Source organism: Peromyscus eremicus, chromosome 7 (genome assembly GCF_949786415.1).
Source record: "Peromyscus eremicus chromosome 7, PerEre_H2_v1, whole genome shotgun sequence".
NCBI classification, from domain to species: domain Eukaryota; kingdom Metazoa; phylum Chordata; class Mammalia; order Rodentia; family Cricetidae; genus Peromyscus; species Peromyscus eremicus.
The window spans coordinates 1,927,111-1,951,915 of NC_081422.1; the positions used below are offsets into that span (position 1 = coordinate 1,927,111).

General features: G+C 39.0%; 2 protein-coding genes across 2 annotated transcripts in view; one reads left to right on the forward strand and one right to left on the reverse strand.

The window, feature by feature from the left end:
• Positions 1-5,161: 5,161 nt before the first annotated feature.
• On the reverse strand, positions 5,162-15,597 carry Aasdhppt (aminoadipate-semialdehyde dehydrogenase-phosphopantetheinyl transferase). Its single transcript, XM_059267268.1, has 6 exons — positions 15,327-15,597; positions 14,754-14,979; positions 9,910-10,031; positions 9,172-9,333; positions 8,025-8,096; positions 5,162-5,452 (listed from the first exon to the last, which is right to left on the reverse strand). Exons 1-6 carry the CDS (start codon positions 15,507-15,509, stop codon positions 5,288-5,290), a joined length of 930 nt encoding a protein of 309 aa, XP_059123251.1. The 5' UTR covers positions 15,510-15,597; the 3' UTR covers positions 5,162-5,287.
• The window catches only part of Kbtbd3 (kelch repeat and BTB domain containing 3), a 25,170-nt gene continuing 15,943 nt past the window's right edge, over positions 15,579-24,805 (forward strand). Inside the window, exon 1 of the mRNA XM_059267263.1 lies at positions 15,579-15,945. The gene's annotated coding sequence lies outside the window, so the exon portion shown is untranslated. The remainder of the gene's footprint in view (positions 15,946-24,805) is intronic.

The following is a 24,805-nucleotide window of genomic DNA, read 5'->3' on the forward strand; positions in this document are numbered from 1 at the left end:
GTCCTCTAGTTTACCCTTGAAGAGACAGTACAGACACAATCAGAATGAGCCTTTATTGCCCTTTCATTAAAAAATATCAGTAACAAGTGGTGATGGCCCATGCCTTTAATCCAGCACTTGGAAGACAGAGGCAGTATTGTAATATATTTTTATTCCAAAAGATAGGAACATGTTAATTTTGTGTCAAATATTCTACTAATGTTATGTGCTTATAATGACTTATAATTTTACTTTTGATGGTTTCATACACAGAATATATTGTGATCATATTCACCCCTTCCCCCATCACCCTCTTATCCCTTAACTTCTGCTGACTTTGTTCTTCACAACTAAACCCCATTCTGTGTCCATGTCTTTGTGTGTAAATGTGTATGTCTTATGCAAATAGCTACAGATGATCTGTGTTCATGACTGCAGTGGCCATGCAATATCCAGAAAACTATATTTCATGGTACTTCTCTCTCCAACATTCAGCTCATAAAATCTTTCCACCCTATCTTCTGTTTTCTAAGCCTTGAAGGGGGTGACACATGTCTCAATTAGAGATGAGCACTTAACAGTCTCAGCTTCAACAGTTGCCAAGTCTCTGCATTAACTATTGCCCTCTGCAAAACAAAATAGAACAAAAAGCTTCTCTGATCCAGAGTGAGTAGCACTAGTCTATGGATATAAAGATAAATATCTAGGAGGCAGTTTGGCTACATCTCCATTTAGCCAAACATCAGTAGTACATTCTCCCTAGGCCTGTAATCTCACCAGTCATTTGGTTTTTACAGTACCAGGCATGAATTTATTCATAAGAAGTAGGCTTCTACTGCAATTGTAAAGTGGTTGATCACTCTCCAATCATGTTACTATTATACCAGAAGGCACACCTTGTGTAGCACAATGGAATTGTAGCACACAGAACCCATAGTTGGGAAAGTCATTCTTAGGGTTTCTATTGGTGTGAAGAGACACCATGACCACAGCAACTCTTATAAAACATTTAATGGGGCTGGCTTACAGTTTCAGGTTTATTTAGTCCATTATCATCATGGCAAGAAGCATGGCAACAGCTTGAGCATGAGACCTCCAAGTTCACCTCCACAGTGACACACTTCCTCCAACAAGACCACACCTACATCAACAGGGCCATACCTCCCGATAGTGTCACTCCCTATAGGCCAAGCATTCAAACACATGAATCCATGCAGGCCATGCCTACTCAAACCAATTATTAATTTTTCTCACCCAGCAACCCGCACAGCGCTTTAAAAAAAATATTTTATGTGCTGGTACAAAGGTGTCTGATCCCCTGGAACTGGAGTTACCAGTTCTAAGCTGCCATGTGGGTGCTGGGTCCTGGAAGAGCAGCCAATGCTCTTAACTGATGAGACATCTTTCTAGCCTCTATCTCATGGTGCTTTCTTGAACTTACAGCAGGGAGGAAGCTCACAGCTCAGTTCTAGTTGATTTCTCTAAGCCCTGTATACAAAGTATATGGTGTCTTGAGCAATAGGATCTTAAGACCATTTAGTTCTAGTAGGCAACCAAGAGCAATGACAATACTATTTGGAAAGCTTCTGGGGGCTCTCTGGCCAACAAATTACCAGGAGGTATCTTGTAATTGGTAAATTGCCCATACCCCAGGAAATAACCACTTCCCCAAATTTATAAGTGACACTTAAAAAACACAAAATAGGAGGATGACTGGTTGGGAAGGGGTCATTTGGTAATAGAAGGTAGTATGGAAGGTGAATAGGATTATAATACATTGCACATATGTATGAAACAATCAAAAAAACTTAAAAAAAATGTGTATGTCATGAAACTAGAATGGATTATGAGGAACAGATCTTGGCTGCATCTTCTTTATTCCTCAAATAAATATAAAAACACAATCTGAAATAAATATGGCAGTATATGCTGGTAACATATGTAATGTAAGTCTTCCAGATTCCACCGTGCTTTCCCCAGTATTGTTGGTTGTTCAATATTTACCAACACAACACTAAGCTTACACTAGTAGCTCAGTTTAGGCTTTGGCTATATGCTGTACAAATCTGAATAATAAATCTACCCACCACTCAATGGATGTATGGTTGTACTGGCTAGTTTTATGTCAACATGGCACAAGCATGTCATCAGAGGGAACCTCATCTGAGAAAATGTCTCAATAAGGTCAGGCTGTAGGCAAGCCTGTAGGGCATTTTCTTAATTGGTGATGGATGTGGGAGGGCCCAGCCCATTGTAGGCCATCTCTGGGCTGATAGACATAAATTCTATAAAACAACGAAGCAAACTAGTCTGAGCAAGCCATGGAGAGCAAGCCAAAAAGTAGCACCCCTCCACAGCCTCTGCATTAAGTCTTGCTTCCAGGTTCCTGCCCTGCTTGAGTTATTCCCTCACTACTTTTGAAGATGAACTGTTATATGGAACTGTGATCTAAATAAACCCTTTCCTTCCCAAGTTACAAGTTCGTGGTGTTTCATCACAGTAATAGTAACCCTAACTAAGAAAATGATCATTACTAAGTTTTTCTTTCAGTATTTTATTTCCCCATGGTTAAAACAGGTGTTAACAGAACCTAGTTCATAAAGCTACAATGACCAAATAACCTGATAAATGTAAAGTACCTAGGCTGGAAGACTGCTATCTACCATAAATGGTCCTGGATAAGACACACAGAGCCAGTTAACATTTAGCTGATAAATTGAAGATGCATCTAACCATCTTTACCACACTAAAACTAACAGATGCTATGGTTGTATATCTATCCCCCACATCCCCAATGAACTTCATTAGCTGTCTTCATGTCTTCTTATTTAAAAATGTAAGTAGCTGAATTGCCATAAGAAAAAAATTTTTTTAGCATAGCTCTATGCACATTCATCTATTTGGTTCTCAAAATTTTAGGTGGCAACATTTCAACTGAGTCTGTTGAATTATGTAAATCTAATTCTTTAACAGACTTTAAATACTGAGTAAAAGAATTTTGATAATTTTTAGCTGAAAATTTACTCAAATGTATAAAACTGCAAAGGACGGGGACACACACACATACACACACACACACACACACACACACACACACACACACATTCTTAAATCAACCCTAAGAAATTCCTGTGTAAGAAATTATTAAGGAAGACCCATCATGCCATACAAATCGAGCAGTATGGTACTATGTAAACAATGGTTTTGGATCAAAGAGACAAGGATATGAACCAGCACTGATTTCCAGGCCAGAACCAAATTTACTACTTGGCAATACCAAATACTTGGGGGGAAAGTGGAAATTAACATTGTTAACAAACAAGGTAAGCTTGGAGTAGAGAGGGGTAAATGACTTAGAAAATATCTAAATTCACATCACTTTGTTCAATGGACTTCCCCCTTTCCTTGTAAATTCTCAAAACAAAACTCTGCTCAGTGCCCTTTGTTATTAAGATGTTAACTGAGGTCATATGTCACAGAAAGGAGTACATGTAGGCAAAGGAAGAGAACACAGGAGAGAGGCAAATAATCCTCAGGTTAACAGTGAAGGAGATCCCACGATTCTGCTGCACACCAGCCACAGAAGGCAAAATGACCAGACAATAAAGCTGTTTGTTCAAGAACCATTACTTAAGATAGATTAAACTGATAGTATTATTGCTAGCTGCATAGTTACACAGAGGGTAATCATGTATCTAGCCAGGCCAATTATTATCACTACTGGCACACTGTCAAGCCTGTACAAGGCCATAATTACTATTATTTTATTATAAGACAAATGATTTTTCATTTCAGTATTACACTCATGCAGGGGACAACAATACTTCATCTACTAGAAACACTACAACATTTTCTATGCTTTGTAAAATTAAGCATGCTCAATAAAATAAAATAAAAACACTTCTACTGAGCAATTTTATACAACTTACACACAATTTTTAATGTTAGTAATAAGAACAATGACATTACTCTACTTCTTAATATTTAACAGTAATAAGACTAACTCCTGAAGACATGCACTACTACAGCCATATAGTAGATTCTCTCATCAATATGATGGTTTTGGCATCTTAATATATTATGTTCACACTGTAAGTCTATTTAGTAAACAAAAACAGATGAAGATGAACAAGAGGTTTATAAAAAGGAAATACAAATAACCAGTAAAATGGCATATCAAGGTCATCTGTAATGAAACAAATGCAAACTTAAAATATGGTACCACTTTTCAGTTATACAGACCAATAGAAGGAAAGAACAACAAAAAGGCCATCCAATCTTCAGAGAATAAAATCAAGGCAATACCTACAGTTGACTAGAGGGTACACAGATGGTGGTGCTCACACATGACTAACTGAAGTATGAACTGTAGTTTTGCAAGAGCAATGATAATACATACCAAAGTTGTTTAACCCTTTTGACCAGTTACTCCATTTCTAAAACCTGTCTGCAAGACACAATTAAGCATGTCTCTCAAAATGCCAGAGCTTTTACTGTACTGCTGCTTACACTAATAATGATATAATTAAAACTCCTAAAAGGCAAATGAGTACACTATGGTACATCTTCCTCAAGCCCAGTAATGTTACCTCAATGAAATTCTCCCAGCAGGGCTTAGCTTTTCCTTTCACTGGTCTGTTTTTGACAGTGGTAAAGCATGTCAGACACATCTGAGTTCATGGAATCTTTGGGGGGCGGGGGGGGGGGGGCGGGGGGCGGTTCTCACTGATAAAACAAATATCACAACTGTATAAAGATATAAACCTGGAAGCTCCAGCAGCAGTTTGTTACTGCAGCTAAGGCAATGTGAGTATTGTAATGCTAATGACAAATTAAACCCTACAATATGTGCCACACAGACATCATACAAGGCAATATCTTAGAACCACTAAGTTTATGCATCAACAACAGTTATGAAGAGCATATGTATTTTCTTCAAAACATATGTTATCATTTAAAAAAAAAGTTAATATGGATTCATTTGCAACAAAAGTTTCTGGAATGATAACTCAAGTTTTAGGGTAATTCTGTGAAAATGCTTGCCTTCAGCATGTCTATACTGTACTTTTTTCTTTCTATAAAGCACATGTTATCACTGGAAGATTTTGTCATCATTTTTGTCAATTACAATTCTGGACAGGAAGAAGTAAACATATTCAAAGAAGCCACTGAACTGGAAGTCTGGTCTTAAAAAGCATTTGGGTCTTAAAAATATTTTGATAAATAAAATCTGAGCACATCCAGCATTTTAGTTTAGTGAACACAGAAGATTGCCCTTTTCATTTCTTTTCCTTACTCAGGGAATCTATCATGACTTGGTACCATTTCGTATTAGAATTTCTTCTGTGAAGCAAAAACAGTCCCAAAATGAAGGATCCTCAGGTGTCATAGGAATAGCAGATGCTATCAAATCATTAAAGTTAAGAATGGTAAACTGCCTCTGCGATGGTTTAGAGTCATCTTGATATGAAACCTAAGAGAAAAAAAAAACAAAAACAGATTGCCTTGTTTTTATTTATACCCCATATTAACCATATGATCAGTTTTATAATTATGAAATAATCCCAGTTCTTTAGTATTAAATTAAGGCTTAGTAAAATTTCTACAGTAGTGTTTTTACTTCTTATACTATAGTTATCAATTTAAAAAGTGAAATATAAACATGTTTCTCAAGTTATGTATGGCCACCAACTGTAGCATTTGCTTAAAACAGACTTAATTAGAACTCATATGCAGAAAGTCTGACTCAGTATACATACATATAAGGAATCTGAAGAGCTGTAATTTAAGCAAGCAGAAGTGGGCCACAGGCAAAATTTTTGAAACACTACTGAAGTGTGTGCCTGCTAGAATAGATCTACTGTAACTATATAGGGATGACACTCATTCAGGAAATTATTACTGAGTACCAACAAGGTACCTGCCTTCATGTGACAAGACAATTGATACACATAAAAACATTGTATAAAATTACCTTCAGGTTGTATGTACGTGGTATATATGAAATCATAAATGAAGTCCATGTTTAAAATTGGGCCCCATCTCCAAAATGCAATTGTGTATAAATAAATACGTAAAATATTCCAAAATCTGAATTCCAAAACACCTTCATCCCAAAGCATTTCAGATGAGGGCTAAGCAATTCATATTAAATAATACTTGAACTTTATACACTACTTTAATAATGTTCAGTAGTTATTTATATGGTTTCTACACCATTATAATATCGTCATCTCAATTTTACAGATGGGAAATTGAGGCTCAGGAAGACCATTTGCATAAGCTGACCATACAAGTTAAAAAGTACACTCTGACTTAGAACCTAGTTTTCCCACTATGCACTGCTGCAGTAGGCTCTACTCAAAAAAGCAGAAGTATTGAAAGCACAAACATTTAACCAATGGTGCAAAAGTGGAACAACAGTTATGGTAGTAACCAACCACTTTCTTAGTGGATATGGGGCCTGCTCCACAGGAGGAATTTCACACCTGGTAATATAAAACTGGGTCAAAAGCTCATGACTGGGGATAGCACAGGCCCTAAGGGAGGAACTTACAATTGTTATGTTAAACTGTCACATAGTCAAATTGCCTTCTATTACTTTAATATCCATAGATCTGTGTTGCTTTCCCCTTTGGTCAAAGTAGCTTCTTTGTGTAATGCGTAACAGTTAACCAACAGACTCATAGCTGGTCATGTCCCAAACATAATAACAGTGAGTGCTCAGCTATGGATGAAGCGTTTATAATAACCTCCCCTCATCCAAGGCTCAGGGAACATAAAAAATTTACAAGCTGGCACATGACGAAGAAAGCTGTGAAATGCTGACTTCTGGACATGGCATGGTATTTGCACACATCAACTCATAAGACCTGCACAAAATCAAGCACTTCAAAATTCTTATATGAGTAAGATAAGGGACACCCATCCCTTACTGGGAGAGTTAGCCAATCTACTTTGGGGATATGGCTGCCAGTAAAATAGTTCGTGACTCCGTGGATGTCCCTATATCCATGTCCATATGAGCAGCACTAACTGGACTTGAGGTTATCAATAAAAACAAAAACCCTAGGTTAAAACATATGAAGTTGGGAAAGAGGCAGAGTAAAGGACTACTGGGAGAATTAGAGGTAATAAATTGATATGATCAAAATATATCCTATATATATTTAACATTTTCAAAGAATAAATATATTATTAAAATAAAAAACAATAAAAATGTACCCCCCCAAAAAAGGTATTCAGAGGGAGCATGAATCTGAGACTTGAGAGTAAGAGGAATAACCCAAATCATACTATATTTCATTGAGTTTCAATTCTAACATGCTAATCTTCTTAAGAAGACAGACTAAAACAAAATTCCATACTTATTTATAAAAGAAATGGTCTGTGGCCTACATTATTTTTCTAGAAGTAATATACATATTTTCTCAAACGTGCTTCCTAAAAACAAAGGCATAAATTTTACCACACAGAACTACAGCTATATGTAGATTATGACTCTTAGTGTTTTCCTACACTTACTAGATAACAACATTAGAAATATAAACAGATTAAGATTAAAAGAACAGAAGTGGGACCACAAAGTCTCACATAAACTCTGGGAACAGTTTAATACTAGGAATAAGTTTAATTTGTAAGGTGATTCCAATGTTCAACTTGGTGCCCTTTATATTCAATACAGCCTCAATTCACCAAGAAATAAATTCCTGTTATGACTAAGATAGTGACAATACTGAATTTCTATTGGAAATTTGATAGTTCTATCAAGATTTTCCTTTGCAATGTTTAAGGGTATCTAAATATAAAGGTGTGTGTAGGTGTGTGTGTGTGTGTGTGTGTGTAATACCTAATAATTTTATAAGCGTTGATAACAAAAAAACTTTGTAAACTATAAACTCACAAAACAAACAAAAACCCATCAAGACCTCTGACCCCCTAACCTAATGCAAGGTAAACTATAATTTTCATCAATAAAAGCAAAAACATCATTGATTCATTCTTACTTTTTAGAAAGATTAAAAAAAAAAATCATAAAATCATACATTTTGTTGTCTAGATCCATCAGGTCTCCTAACAGCCACTGCAACAAAATGGTGCTCATCTATTTTGCTTTCCTAAAAATATAAACGATAAATGCAGATTATAAAACATAAATTTCAGATTTTACATTTTTAAATCTCATTTACTTTTTACACCCTCTAGATTCCCTCCCTTTTCCTTCTCTCTCTCTCTCTCTCTCTCTCTCTCTCTCTCTCTCTCTCTCACACACACACACACACACACACACACACACACACACACACACACACAGAGCTCTTGGAATCATGTAACATGTAAGGAGGATTAGGTATTTTATTGACTAACAATGCATATGCCTTGTTAATCTCTATTACAAAAGTGTGCTGGCTAGTTTTGTCAACTTGACACAAGCTAGAGTCATCAGAGTGGAGCTCCGGAATGCCTCAATTAAGAAAAAGCCTCCATAAGATTGAGCTATAGGCAAGCCTGTAGGACATTTTCTTAATTAATGATTGATATAAGAGGGCCCAGCACATTGTGGGTGGTGCCATCCCTGGGCTAGTGGCTCTGGGTTCTTTAAAAAATCAGACTGAGCAAGCCATGGGGAGCAAGCCAGTAAGCAGCACCCCCAACATGACCTCTGTATTAGCTCTTGCCTCCAGGTTCCAACCCTGCTTGAGTCCCTATCCTGACTTCTTTTAGTGATGGACTAAGACGTGGAAGTATAAGCCAAATAAATAAACCCTTCTTCCCCCAACTTTTGGTAATGCTGTTTCATCATAGCAATAGTAACCCTAACTAGGATAGACAGTAACATTTTAAAACACAATTCCCAACCCCTCTTATTAATACAATGATACTCTATTTTGGATTGAAGAATTTTTGTATTTTTCTAAGACATGGTCTCACCATGTAACTGGGTGGCCTGTACACGAGGCTGGCCTCCCATTCACAGAGATCCTGAATGCTAAGATTAAAGGCACAACCAGGCCTTGATAGGACTGAAGAGTTTTAATGAACAGATTTAAGTTATGCACTTTGAACCTATTCAAGCTCATGACAGACATGTACTCATAACTGTTGACATTCTCCTCGTAAATTTCAAGAACACCCTGGATTACTCACTTACATAAAAATGTAGTCTTAGCTATATTACAATAAATTTCTTACCTCAAAAGCCCATTCTTTTTCTTCTTCCCCATCTAAGAACAAACGTGTTTCCTTATAAACCTGGCCTATATCCAAGTTTAATGGAGATATATCAAATTCAAGCCGCTGCATTTCAAATCCCAATCCAACACCAATGGCTTTTATGAAGCTTTCCTTCAGTGCCTACAAGAAAAAGAGACATTTTTCTCTTAAAGTATTCAATAGCTAAAACTTTTCATAACATTTACAGATATAATACATTTCCATTTCTAACTATGTTTTTGTAATTTTTTTCTTTGCTTTGTTCATTATAATCGCATTGGAAACAAATCATGCTAGTAGTATTCAGGTAAATCATTTAAGATTTCTCAAATGTAAACTGTAATGACCAAACAGTGCCACCTGCAACAGGTTGTTAAGAGAATTAACTAAATTACAGAGACAATGAAGTGACATTGTCTGTTAAATAAAGCTCATGTATATCAGTTTAACACAGAACACATTATCATAAATAATAAAACTTTAGTTTTAAAAATAAGCCACCTTCTAATTAAATATTACAGGTTAAAATTTCTCAAAATAAATACCATATTAATGTAATATAGATAATAAAAAAAATCCAAAGTTCTTAAAGAATTTGTCCATTTTTATCAAGCTTTGCATAGTATTATCAGGAAACCAAGTCTTTCACTCTTATTTCTAGTGAAGACAATAAAATAATTATACATTATTACTGTCAAAACTACAAAGAAATTATACCCAATGCCGGTAAAACATATCCAGCTGAGTCCATTCATCATTAAAACTTCTGATTGTTTCCCACTCCTTGTTGGTAAACTTTCTTTTCATAATATGAAAGAATTCTGGAATTGAACCACGACCTGTCAAATCAGAGATATAGAATTAAAAAGTTACTCTATTTAAAAGGAAAATAAAAACAGAATTTAAAAAGCTGTTGAAGAACACACAAAAAAGAAAGTCAATTTATACAGGAAATAATCCTAAATGAGGGCTGGGATGTAGCTCCATGGTAGACTGTTTGCCTAGCATGTGCAAGGCCCTGAATGGAATGCCTATTACTATAAACAAACAAAAACAATAAAAGAAATACACTTACATAAAATATGAGCATATCAAAATTAGCTAGGAATTAAAAAGAAAAACTCACTATGACAAACATGAGTTAACCTAGAAGCAGCTGAATAGGAATTCATGCAGTTTGGTTTTAAATTTTGACCCTACCACATTACTGGGGGAAAAAGAAAAAAACTGTTTTATAATAGTTTGTAATTAGAAGGCAGTTAAACAATGCACACTGTTAATCTGAAGATACTACTGAGAAAACAAAAATCAATATATACATATATAGACACTCAAGTGGTAGAAGCAGGAACATCTGGAACAAAATACACTATCTTCCTTTGTATGGCTTAGAACTCATGCAGTAACTCTCCCATAGTGACTCAGGGAAGAAAACACTACAGCTTCCACTTCCATAAGTCAAGTCTTCAAAATAAGTTCTTTTTGCTTATCCCAGAAATATGTGGTACTTGAGATTGCAACAATTATTCTCCTTCATTTTCAAGTATATTATAATGTGATCTTAGGAGTCCTATAACAAGAGAATATTACCATTTGGGGACATGGATGAATTGTTTCAGTGATCTAAAGCTCATTTTCAATTTACTGAGAATTAGTGGAGCATTTCAATAAAAACTCTCATTTACTGTTTCTGGCATGTACTAGCTTGATAAATAACACCCCAGAGAAAGCCTTTTAAAAAGTTAAGGAGCTGAGGAGATGGCTCAATGGGTAGCTTGCTGAGCCAGCATAGGGACCTGAGCTTGGATCCTCAGCCACTATAAAAGCAGGCAGGTATAGCAGCTGCCAGTGTCTGCAAGGGGACTTGTCAGGGTAGGGGTGGGAAGAGAAGCTGATCCCAGGAGCTCACTGACCAGTATCCAGGTTTATTGAGAGACTACGTCAAAAAAGATTAAGGTAGGTGGAATGCGACAGAAGAACACACTTGATGGTAACCCCTGGCCTCCAAATCCACACACCCACACCACCAACACCCACAAAAGTCAAAAGATAAACTGTGGTTTTGAATGGACTCTGGCATAAGTGGCATATATAAAATCAAGAGGAGGAACATTTTAACTTGGATTTGGAATATTTCATACTTTGTATGAAACTGTAGATTTAAAGGAGTAATAAAACTCAAATTTAAGATGAGCCTGTTTTTACCTACTGTGTCATTTTGTCTGTTTTTGTTGTTGCTGTTGTTGTTTTCCACTTATAACCTACAAGAACTCAATTTTTACCTAAGTATAAGGTAATCAAAGAAAAAAATAAGTATATTTATAAAAAACCAATTAACATAAAAGGCAGTCAAGCAATCATATAATTCATTACTTATGGCTGAAAAATACCAATGAGTACAATTTCCTATACATTAAAGCACCAAATAAATAGCAATGGGGAAATGCCATAAATATTCAACTGAATGACAACAGCACTACCCTGTGGTTTTATGGGGGAAGGCACACTAGCCAAATACTCTATTTTATTCCACTTTACACAGGAAATTAGAAGAAAAGCTTTTAGAAAATCCTAGTAGAAAAACAAATTCATAATTACTAGGCATACACACAAGTAATTCTTAAAACTACTACAAGCAAATTCTTAAAACTACTTGTATATACTGATGTCTACTACAATCTATTTAATCATCCTACTGAATATTAAGAACATAGGTATACATATGTAGGAAAGGCGAAAAACTAGAAAATATGTGAACTACTAGTTACGTTTAGAAAAACTTGATCCTTCTTAAGAGTTTAGTTATTAAAGAATGTCAGTTACTAATTTGTTCTATAAAATCAAAATCACAGAACTTGGGAAGTTTGTTTTAAACATAATAACCCCAAACAAAAATCATCCACAACCCTTAGCTACTATTCTAGGCATATGAAAAAAAAACACTCTAATACTAGAACCTCAAAGCCCAGCTACATCATTCTAAAACAAACTCCAGTACTCATGTATTATAATAGCATCTCAGTTAAAACTCACCATTCAGCTGTGAAGAAAGCTGAATTGGTAAAGTGCATGCCATGAAAGCATGTAAAACTGAGTTCAGTCATTAGAATCCACGTGAAAATGCTAAGTGTGGCTCTAGAGCCTGGAATACCAGTGTTGAGGAGGAGGAACCCTAAGGCTCACATTGGCTAACCAATCTAGTTTGATTGATGAGCTACACAGGTTTAAAAGAGTCTGTTTCAAGGAGATGGGTGGCATTTCCAAGAATAACATCTGCTGTGGGTTGTCGTCTGGCTTCCATACATATTATTGGCACCACGAGCACACATATACAAAAACTAAAATAAAAGCATTCATTCCTCTCAAAGACTATAGAAGTTATTTAGGGAGGGTGGAGTTAATAAAGAGTTAAGCAATGTCAAACTGAAGACAATAAAAGACCAGTGTAGACAGAAAACAATGATCAAAGAAAAGAGCTAAAAAGAAATGATAAACAGTAGATGCCTGAGAATAGAAAGCAGAAAAGAACAAGATAACAGAGTTATGGTCAGGAGTTTGAATTCTATTATATATGTGTACTGAGAAATTATTTCACAATTTTAAAACTGGTGTCCATATCTCAAAAAGATCACTCAGCTCTATCTGGAGAACCTTTAGAAAGGTGTAACAATACCGAAGAAGAAAGGGTGTGGCAGGAGACAAGAAACAGGCTCTGTGACTCTTTAGTAATATCCAGGCCTAGTTTATACCAACTACACTTAATTTATACTTATAATGCAATAGCTCCTTTAGAGATCAATTCCATAACAAAGTCTATTTTGGGGTGTGTGTCAGTAAAGGTCTTGCAATTTAGTTCAGGATAGACTTGAACTCATGATTGGTCTGATTCTACCCCCAGAGTGCTAGGAATACAGATGTGTGTCAGTAAAACTAGCAAGTCATTTTAAATTACTTGAATTAATTAAAATTAGAATTGCTTCTCAAAATACTTTTAAGTATTGTGCCAATTAACATCCAAAATATTTTATAATAGAAATACATACATGAAAATGAAAACCATGCAAATAGAATAGTTACTTCTTCCCCAACTTAAATATTAATTTTTATACTGATCGTGCTTATTTTCCAAATACTGTTAACTCAAAAAAATCATAAAACTATCTTCTTTACATCTGAAACTCAACATCTTTAATAGTAAATGAAAATTAGGAAATGAGGGACAAACTTTGATCAGGAAAACAACATTCTCTCCCAAGCATTAGGAATTTACACTATCAGCGACTTGTGCTAGGATCCCAAAGCCACAATCTATTTAGGAAAGGAGCTGTACTTAGCCAACATAGGTAATAAGGAAAATGATTCCCACATTCCTACCTGATATTTCTTACGGACACAAGTTGTGGATAAGATAATTGTCTCTTCCAATATGATAATGGCACTCACTCCTCTAAGGCGACCATGTCTCAAGAGTTAACAATGCTTGGTACAGAGTAGTTTCCCCCTTCCATCTTTCATTAAGACTGAAGAACATTCCTTGATCAACAGCTTCACTTATCTTGGTCTAATAAATTGCCAGTGAAGCAAACTGGTGTCTATTTCTAATCTTCACTAAGAAAAGATGATGCATCCAGTCATAACTGGAAAATTAGTGAGATGGTGATACTAGTCCCAACTAAATGTATCTCTTCCTTTGTGGGCATCTAAGCTTTGAGTCAATGTAACTATAAAAGGGAAGGAAAAGGCTTTAATCAAAATTGCTGGGGGAGGGGGTCAAAAGATTTAATAAAGCATTAACAAGAAACAGAATCTTCAATTTCCGCTCAACCACCTTCCCACCATTAAAAACTTCAATCAGTAACAGCTTATTCAGTATTGACCACAGTCAACACTGCTGGTTGTAAAATTTGTTTATTTCCAGGCAGACACTGTCTAGTCGTGTTGTCTTTCTTCTAAGTGTTAATGGCCTCTCTACTTACTTCTAGTTACAGGAAAAGCTCCTGTGAAGATTCCTCAGAGCTATAAACCCATGTGGCCTATTCCCTACTATCATCCTGACTCCTCTGCAGTAGCAGTTATTTTAGAGTAAGCCTTCTATAATACCAGGTCATATTCTTGGAGCTGTGTTTCAATAATGTTTGTTACCTTCAAAATTCGTGTTGAAATTTAATTGCCAATACAAAAGTATTACAAGGCCACAGGTGCACCACCTTCATGGATAAATTAATTTTTATCCCAGTCCTCAAGGATTTCCCTGAACCCAGAACAATGAGCCTAATCAGCCTCGGGTATTCTGCAACAGCAAGAAAAAGAAAAAATACCAAGAAAAATTTATGTGCCTATCTATAGAGAAACTGTAGCTAAGGAGATTAAAACAGTGCAGTAACTATCTGTAGATAAGGGTTAATGTTAAAGGAAATACATTCTTTTCAGTTAGATGCTTTGTCAGGTAAATTAAGTATGGCAAGTGTCTATATTTTTAAGTCTCCTGGTCTACAACTGTCTAATAGTTAAGATCTGAGACATAACACACTTAACTACTAATCATAAAAACGAACCATTACCTGGAAAACTAGTCTTCATTATATCAATGCCAACTTGTAGCTCAGGTTCTGCAGCAAGAACTGCATAGTCTCCTTGATGAGAGATGTTAAAGTTGAAATTGGGATAGGGATTCAATGAGTCTTTTGCAAGAACCGGCTTTCCTTTTGAAGTTCTTTGCAGACGAATATGATCCCAAGGGATATTCAATTTCTCTGCAACTAATTTCCTTATCATCAGACGACCAGCCTGTTAAGACACACAAAACATACGGTACATACTATCCGCATAAAAACACTGCTTACAAAGTATATTTTGTAACGTCTAAGCTTTTAACTTTTAAAGCATATTCATTACTAAACAAACGATTTCTATACAGGCCCTGCCTCCAGTTTTAGGTGAAAGAGCCTCTGTTGGCAACCTCACTGGGGAGGGGCTAGTTGTGAGAGCCCCAGGCCTTAGAGGATACAAAGGCGGAAGCAGGTAGGGCACGCCAGCACCCCAACCGGGCCGGCGACTCCCTGCGGGCCACGCCGCGAGCGCGCGTGGTGCTCCGCCGCCCAGCCCGCCTCCCGAAAGCCGCAGGCCGTGAGTACCATGGCCGCCTTGGCGTCGCGGGCAAACACGAACTGGCCGATGCGCTCCTTCTCCTCAGGCTGGATCGACCGCACCGCCAGCAGCCATTCGGCTCGACTCGGCAGCCAGGTGCCGCAGGAGAAGGCCCAGCGAACGCCCTCCATGGACGGCACCATACACAGTCTCTTAGCCGGGAACACCATGCGCCTCGAACAGACCGCAGCTCTTCAGGCAGGCCCGACCGTAGCCACGCCCCCTTCCCCCGAGAGTCTGCGCGAACTGGGCTCCACCCCCTTTCAAGCGTCCGCACAAAGAAGTCGGGCGTCTGCTTGTGACGTACCACAGACTCCACCCCTACACGGCTGCGCGGGAGGCGTGGCCTGGTGATGCTCCGCCCCCAACCCGGAGGAGGGTAGGGCTGCTGGGGGAGGAAGTGGAGAGAGTCAGAGCTCTGCGGCACTGGGTGACGACGTCTTGTGACCATGGCTCTGGAGCCTCGGAAAGGGCGGGACTACGGGCTCTCAGAACCGTTAGGCCACTCACAGTGGAGGAAGCGATAGCGGGACAGTCGCACAAGCCAACCGCAGCCGGAGCTCTGCAGGTGGACCTGGGTGGAGACTTCGCGCACTGCAGTTGCAGGTGGGTGAGCTACGGGGTCTGAGGGAAGAGGGCAGTAGAGTCTTCTGCCGAGGGCAAGGGGCTTATGACCCTTGGCTTCGGCGCAGCCCGTGGGCGCTTTGGAGAGGGAGGGTCCGCAGTGAGGAGCCTGCTGCCACCGGAGTTGTGCATCATCACGGCGGCACGGAGGTGACTCTTCCCTGCCATTTGCAGAACTACCCTCCCCGTACCTCCCTGCCTACCCGAGCCGTCTCGGTAAAGGCCCTTCTATGTTCAGCCGAGCCCCGCAAGGGTCCAAGGCACGGCTTCCGCGCACCTTTAGGCCCCATGCTGTTCTCAGACTTCGGCAAAGTCACACCAGTGCATTTCTGTTTACTTGGTTGCTGTTGTAGATGGATGTTGGCGGCTCTTCTGTCAACATCCACTTGAGCAAAATCTTGGCCGAGTTAGAGTCCAGGGAGAAGTTGGTTTCTGCGGATGAATATAGATTCCGCACTTTTTAGCCTGTCCCCTTCTTAAGGCTGCCAGGAAGGATCTGGAAAGGCCGGCAGTAATCTAATATATACACCCACTGCCCGCCAGTTCTGTACTCCTTAAGATGGCTTTAGTCTGATCCTTATTTGTTCCCATTAACATTTTTGTGATATGACATGCCCCCTCGAGTCTTATGCGGGTACTTGGAATTTTTGAGTATGTGCTTACATACAGACAATACTATCTTAATATAACATCTTGCCTGTTAAAAGCGTGAGTGAGATGCTATTTAAGATTTGAAGATTGCGGAGAGTTCACATTGTGACACGGTGTCTGCAGCACACATAAAAAGCTACAGTAAACAAAGTGAGGATGAATAAAGTAAGCAAGTACTAATGCGTATATCAGTAAATATAATAATTCAGGTTTCTGCTTTACATCTTATGTAGTTAAACATCCTGTTACAGTGTCTCTTTCCCCGTGTGTTTAATGATTAGTGTGATGACACGTGCCAGGGCAGCTTGAGTAAGGCAAAAGAGGAGCATGACTAGGTTCATGATAACTGGAGGTGATGGTACCAAAGAGTATTGTCAAACATGTTTTCCTGGATAAGGAGAAGAAAAATACAGAGGTGGTTATAGGAGAATAAGAAGTCAAGGGGTGGAGATATTTTGTTTGTTTGGTGTATATTTAAAGATGAAGAGTTCTGGAATTTGCATGCTATGAAAGTGTCTAGCAGAGAAGAAAAAATTGTGTGTGTGCCAGAGAGCAAGAGGTTTGATCACCATTTTGGCAATCACTCCAGAGTGGTGGATAGTATTGCTTTTGCCATGTCCCTGAGCTAGAGATACAGCTTAATATTAAGACTTATGTCTAGCTATTTGTTGTCATGCATTTTTAGAATAGTGCTTTCTACAATAATAGCTTCTCTGTAAATGTTCTAACAAATAACCTTCCTTCAACTTTTCTGTCACATATGAGCTAGAAATGTATTCTAAGAACTGAAATAACATCAAAACACTGCCATGTTTGAAGTTAGTGGTTCCTTTACCTGCTTTGTGCATCTCTGTCTCCTGGGAACTGTACTAGCCACATGTAATTTTCTAAAACTGAAGGCTTTGTTTTTCACCTGAGGGCTTTATATATTTCCCCCCACCAATGATTTACCTTCTCATCATTTATGTCTCAACAAACACATCCTCAAAAAGGCTGTAGTATTGTAGTTAATGACAGCAAGAGCTCCAAAGTCAGACTATCTTGGTTTACTTTCCAGTTCCCCAATTACTCACTATATGTGACTTAAATTAGTACTTAAATTAGCAAAACTTCATTTTCCCCATCTATAAAATAAGAGATAATTAGTATTTGCTTTTTATACGTAGCTAGAGAAGTTAAAGAGGATATGAGGCATGCAGGACAAGTAGCAGCACATCCTCACTGGATGATAAACACAAAAAGAAAGAAAATACAGAAAGTATAGTTATATGTATGTCATATTCTCCAAAACAGCTCTAGTTCCTACTCAGTATTTGTGGTGGCTATTCTTGGTTATCAGCTTGACTATCTGGAATGAACTACAATCCAGAAATGGAGGGTACACCTGGGAAAGATTTTCTGCTTGATTTGAAGTAGGTAAATCAACTTCTAGTCAGGATGTTTGAGACAGAAAGATACACACCTTTGATCTGTATATTGAGTCAGGAAGACATATGCCTTTAATCTAAATCTTAAGGTGGGAAGACATATCTTTAATATGGTCCATACCTTCTTCTGGAAGTCATATAAGAACATAGAAGAAGAAAGCTTTTGCTCTTTCCCCACTTGCCCTCACCTTACTAGCGCATCCATTCTTTCACTGTCATTGAAGCTTAGTTCTTTGGGGTTCCAGCATGTACAGAAGACTGTCTGAGACCTCCAGTTTGTGGGATTGAGGTTTCTTGGACTTTCCATTCACAGCTAGCCATTGTTGGATTAGCTGGACTGCAGCCTAGAAATCATTCCAGTAAATCCCATATATATATATATATATATATATATATATATATATATATATATATATATATACAGAGAGAGAGAGAGAGAGAGAGAGAGAGAGAGAGAGAGAGAGATTATTCTCTAAGTTCTGTGACTCTAGAGAACCATGACCAATACAGTACTTTTGTATAACTAATGTCTATAATAAACTCCATGTTTAGAGATCAGTGACTGGAGGCTATAGTAAAACAAAGCCCAGATGAGGTCGAACTCAGCCCAGCCTTATTTTAATTTACTTTTTTCAGGTAGCACGTGCTTTTATGTCATTGCTTTATAACAAGGATTTGTTGTTAAGCCTAACTCTTGAGATTTTAAGTTTTTAAACTAATTTTTATAATTTCAGTATAGTCTGTGTTTGGAAGTTACTTCCATGAACACTTAGCATATGTGTTCTTCTGCATAGTAGTAATAAAGAAGTAGCACAGATGGAGTGTGTGAATTTAGAATCTGGCTTAAGAGGCAGCATGGAGCAGATTACTCCTGTGATTCCTATACATAAGAGGTTGAGGTAAAGGATTGCCATAAAGATTAGCCTGCTATATATAGTAAATTCTTCCAGATGCCTCTGGCTGTTCTCTCTCTCATATCTACAATAAAAACCATAACCATGTTGTAGAGCAGTAAAGTTGACAGTTTTTTTGGTTTTTTTTTTCCTCTGTACCCCCTCACATGTATCTGGTGCAGAAACCTGGGATATATATGAGTGTTTCACCCCAAGTATAAGCAAGAGGGGAGCAGTAAAGAAACTACTAACATAACTGCTCTGCAGTGTGGTGAAGGGAAAAGTGGTTTTTTGTTTGTTTTGTTTGTTTCTTTTTGTTCATAAGAGAAAATATTCAGAGGCATCTTCCAGAATCCAAAGCAGAGAGAAAAGGAGAGGAGAGGAGAGAGTAGACTGAACATGGTCAGCAGCGTGGACATGGCCAGGGCTATGTATGAGAAGAAGTGATACCAACTAGCCAGAGATAGAGAATAGAAAGAGTCCAGAATAGTAAAACAGTCAGCTTGTAATGATGGAAAGGTATCCTGGCAGTTGGGCACCAAGGAATACCACAAAGTCACAGCACATAACAAACCTTCCAGAGAGATGTATTGGGAGGGAAGAACCCAGGAGGGTGACTGCCTCTGCTAGGGCAGAAAAAAAAAAAGTAGAGAACTGACAGAAGTCAGGACTTATATAGAGTTCCTTTGGGGCAGGGGGTTGGTGTGGGAGGTGGACCTTTTCAGGGTGGATTGGTGAGATTTCATGTCCAGAGCTTGGGCTTTTACTCTGTAGGGTGGGGGTTGGGTGCAGCCATTAGGACAGTTAGAGTGTTCTGTGGTGGATGGAGCCTGGCAGTTGGAGGTCCTCAGGGAGGGGTCTGTGTCTCAAGTGGCTTACAGCCCTGTAGTGGTATTTGCTCGGCCTATGACCTTGGGCTAAAGAGTGGGAAGGAGATGGTGCTTCTTGCCTTTGTTCATGACCTCTTTAAGGAGAAGAGAGAGAGGCATCACGTGTTTCTTTCTTCCTGTGATCCGAGGTCCAGGTGCTTTGGCACAAGAAAGAACAGAGGACAACTTCAGCTGTTTACTCTGTTCTGTATTCGTGAGTGTACTTTCTCAATTTATATCTTAATAAATCTCCATTACCCATTAAATAGACTCACACGGATTGATCTTAACATGTTCCCCCTCTTTTTTGTTTGTTATTGATAAACAGTCAGGTTACTGGAAAGAGGAGTGATGTTATCATAGACTACTGCCATTGGATAGGGTCATCATAGACTACTGCCATTGGATAGGTCATTGAAGTCCTGTGGGTAGACTTAATCTTCACCATCGGGTGTAATTGGAGTTGCTGGACTCTCACTCTAGCTGGAACCAGTAATCTGAGGGTAGTGACTGATTAAAAGTCTGATTATAATAAAAAAGTCTGTTTTGAATCTATTGTTGAAAAAAATCTAGATAAGGTGTTTATAAGGCAGGGTTCAACTAGTAGGATTAAGAAAAGGAGGAGAAAGGGGGTTAAGAAGGGTAGTTTCCAATTCCATATTAGACTTGTCAGTAAGCCACTGGCCAGAGGCATCAAGCTGTTTCTTGGAGATTTATCTGGAGTTTTCAGGTCTGACTAACACAGAAGCAACATTCTTCTCTGAGGAAGAGACAAAGACCACCTCTCTCTGCTGTTAGTAAATTTAACCCTTGCTGATTTTGTAGCACTTATGGCCATGAGGACGTCTATTTGGCCCTGAAATGTAAGGATGGTCTGAGCCACCCATTGGTGATCCTAGATGAACTGACAGGAAAGCAGATGGTACATAGCTAGGTGATTGTACCCAGGACTTCAAAAGCGTAGGACCTGAACTGCTTATTTGTCATCCCATGCTGCTATAAACCCTGTGATAGGAATTGGCAAGTTCTTTACCAAGTACCACCCCTAATTTTAGAAAAAGGAGCTCCACAAGTCCTAGACTACCCAGCAGGTAAGGTAGGTAGTGATAAACCTAAGTGCCACAGAGAATCAAGGCATTGTGGATGTTTAGGCGTAGGGGCTAGGAGATAGTACCAAGGGTTAAGGAATTACTGCTGTCGGGCTGGAGAGATGGCTCAGCCATTAAAGGCTAGGCTCACAACCAAAAATATAAGGAATTACTGCTGTCTGTGGAATTCATTGTGCTCACAAAGCGTGTTCCTAAGGAGTTAAAACAGTCTGTGATATTGAAGAGAGAGATGTGTGAAATGGTATGAGAGGGAGGTGGGATCAATATCAAAAAGGGATGATATTAGGGATGTAAGGACCTTTGAGGAGCTTTGGACCACTTCTACCTGTCTATACCTAGGGGCTGAGAGAGTGGGATGTGTACCCTCTATATTTTGATTATGCCTGATGGATGGCTGTGATAAATGCTATAGTAAAGTTTACTAAGACCTCTGTATCCCATCTGCAGTACCATGAGTCATCAAATAGAATATAAAAGATTGGTCATTTTGCATAAAAGGTAGAACACTTTCCTGAATATGCTTCATATCTCCTACAGGGCCAATAAGGACATCCTTCATAAGTCTCTGTCCAATGTCAACAGTAATCTCTATCTACTTTGATCATAGAGAAAGCAGGCATAGGGGACAGGTGTTTCAGATGTCAATTTAGGTGTTACAGGGACAAGTATCTCTTTTTGGCAACCTGCTGGTGAGCAGTCTCCAGATGCCACCATGTGAGTGGTCTGGTAGAACCATTAAGTATAGGTTTCCTAAACCTTTGAAATCTTAATATAACAATAGCATAGAGGAGGAAAGAAATCAGAAACATTTTTCATTACCTTAAATCACTTTTTTATACCTTTAGAACTTTCATTTACATGCCTTAACCTTAAAACACTTTTTTATACCTTAGAACTTTCTTAAGCTTTTGTATCCTCAGACCTTTAAAAACTTTCTTAAACGCTCTAAACTTACTGAAGCTTTCACATTCTTAGACATTCATAACTTTCTTAGATCCTCATTGCAAATGGGCTGCATTTTCACCAGTAGCCCCTCCTGGGCTCTCTTTAGGAACTTCAGTCCTACCACACAGTGCCAAGTCTCAGGTTCTCTCTATGACCCCTTCATGTCCTTTTAAAACTAATACCACCTAGGTGACTCTTTGTCTACCACTAAAAAGTACATTCTTGTATGAATACATGAAGGTGTAACTTTTTTTTTTGAAGGTGTAGCTTTGATGCCTCATTAAAGCATTGTTTCTTAAGTCTTATCATAAACCTGTTTGTTATTTTTTTTTTTTAATTTTTGTTTTAAGGGCAGGAATTATCACACAGAAATAGAAAAAACAGGCATGGGGGTAAGTGCCGGTGAAGGAGAAATAAATAAGGGAGGTAAAGGGAACTGAATCAGCCTTTTATAGCCTGATAAAGAGCAATTTCCTGACCCTATTAGGACAGGCTCTTGGTTAAAGGTTGGGGTCTCTTGAACAATAAATATCTATTTGTAAGAGCTACCCCAGACAGAGTTAAGAAGAAGTACAGGAGAGAGCAAGTTTAGCTATAAAAGATTTTCAGATCGTTTGTGCAGTGGCAGAAGTTGCCACCATTGAAAATTGAGCATGTCAATTTAGGCCATCAAAATGTACTAAGGCCAAGCTGTTCCTAGTAACAGAGTGATGCTTTAATAAAATCTAAGACCATAGAGGAAGAGAGGAAGGGTCTCAAAACAACTCTGTTGGAGTTTCAATAAGCTCCTAGTGGGAGCTGAGAGGCAAGAGAGAAGCCCAGGAGGGCATAGAGAAGCTGTGAGAGTTCCAGGATAGAGCTGAGAGATTAGAGAGAACAAGTTAGAGGCTAGAGCCTGGCCAGGTAGATATGGAATATTCCAGAACCCCTGGGGTAGGACAATCCAGGAGAGTTGGGTGGAAAGATGAGCATCCGGCTCAGTCCATGTAAAGACAAAGGTATTTTGTGACTGTGGATCAAGACGTATGGAAAAGAAGGCACCCTTGAGATCTAGAACAGAGAAATGGGAAGGTGTCTGAGAAAATGGTAAAGAGGATAGAGGTTGGGTACTATGGGGTGAAGAGGAAGCACTGTTGAGTTGTTAAGTCAGAGATCCTAAACCAAGTGGTAGGTTCCATTGTTGGTCCCACACACACACCAGATTATGGGGGTACTAAAGGGGGAAGAAATAGGGTACAGACGATTCTTTCTTAGAGGTCAGAGATAAGAGGCTTAAGTCCCCTGAAGCTGTGAAGAGAGAGTGGTATGGAGCCTGGGTGACATATTTGGTGAGGTTTGGTGAGGCTCTTCCCCTATTCTGATAATAAACAAGAAGGAGAGGTGGGTCCCTAAAACTCCATCAGGAGTAAGAAGGTGGCCCCAGTGTCCAGAAGGAGAGAGATAGATCACCCTGGTATTGTAATGTCTACCTGAGACTCCCAGTCAGAGACAGCAGTGGTCAGGCCAAGGGAGGATCATGGGAACCTGGGCCCCCTTAGTTGTCTGTGGCCAGATATAGGATGTCATCTGAAGGGCCACCTGAGCTTGATGTCCCCATGCCTCGAGGGACCTGGGGCCAGTCAACACCCCAAAACCCTTCTTGATGGCACCTTGGACATGGTTTGGGTGGTTTACATGGGTTCAGGCAGGCCCCGGCTAAGTAACCCTCCTGACTGCCTTTGAAACAGAGACCCGCAGGCTCTCAGGCTTTGGGAGGCCAGGGAACCTACATGGTTGCCATGGCCACTTGAAAGGCCTTAGCCAGAATCAGGTATTTTTGCTTTCAGGCTTTTTCATCTCTGGCATGGTATTACCTTAAAGGCCACAGCTGTGTCTTCTGCCTGAGGAGTCAGGGGTCCTTTCTCTAGACATTTAAATTAGGCCCTAGTATCAAGCAAACTCTGGGAGAAGTGGGTCATGAGGAGTTGTTTTCCGTCTGGGGTCTCAGGATCTAGACTAGTATATTGTAAGAGGACCTTTTGTGAGGTGGTCTAGGAATTGAGATGGATTATGTTTGTACTGGATGACCTATTAGACTATTTAATGATTTCCCACTTTAAGGGTGGCCTTGTGAAGACCAGCTAGGAGGCAAGTTAGAAATTGATCCCAAGCAAGGATGCCCCTTCAGGATACTGTAATTCCATTCACCATAATGGTTAGGGACTGCCTCAGTCCTGACTGAGCCTGTCACTAAGGAGGGAGAAAGGGAAACCAGACATGCTGGAGAGGAAGATGAGGGACTGTGGGTTGAGGCTGATAAGGGAGAGGTTTGTTAGTGGGATTGAAAACAGTGGAAGAATCATCTGGTTTGGGCCTCACAGCTAGGAGGAGTTGTTTCTTTGGTTGGCTTATGTCATGTGGACACTTTTAAGATGGGAGTGAGGCAAAACCCATCCTTTCCAACCCAGCTGTCAGTCACATGGCTGCCTCCATCCCTATGTGGGGACAGGAACTAAGATGACAGCAAGCCACATGTTTCCTTTAAGATTACCTATGTGTAGATTTTTAGCTGTCAGCCCTGGTGTTATGTGTTTTAAATTAACCACTTTGTTAAAAAATTTACAGAGTTATAAACATCTCCAATATGCTTGCAAATCTTTAGGTACAGAAAGTTTACAGTAGTTTTATAAACCTTGAGATAAGATTTATACCTTAGGAAAAGTTGTAGAGAGTTAAACCAAAACCAAGAGAATGAGATATGTAGCAATAGTCTCCACTGGGAATAGTCTGTCTCTTTATTTTGTTTTGCTCTCCTTTCTCTGTCACATAGTCAGGTGGCTCATCTGATAGGGGAGATTTTAGAGGAAATCTTTTAAACAAACATGCTTGGATGGGGGAGGGGCAGGCCATACCCCATACCTCAATTCCAGAGCCAGCTTTTAATTGAAGTGGGACAACATAAAACAACA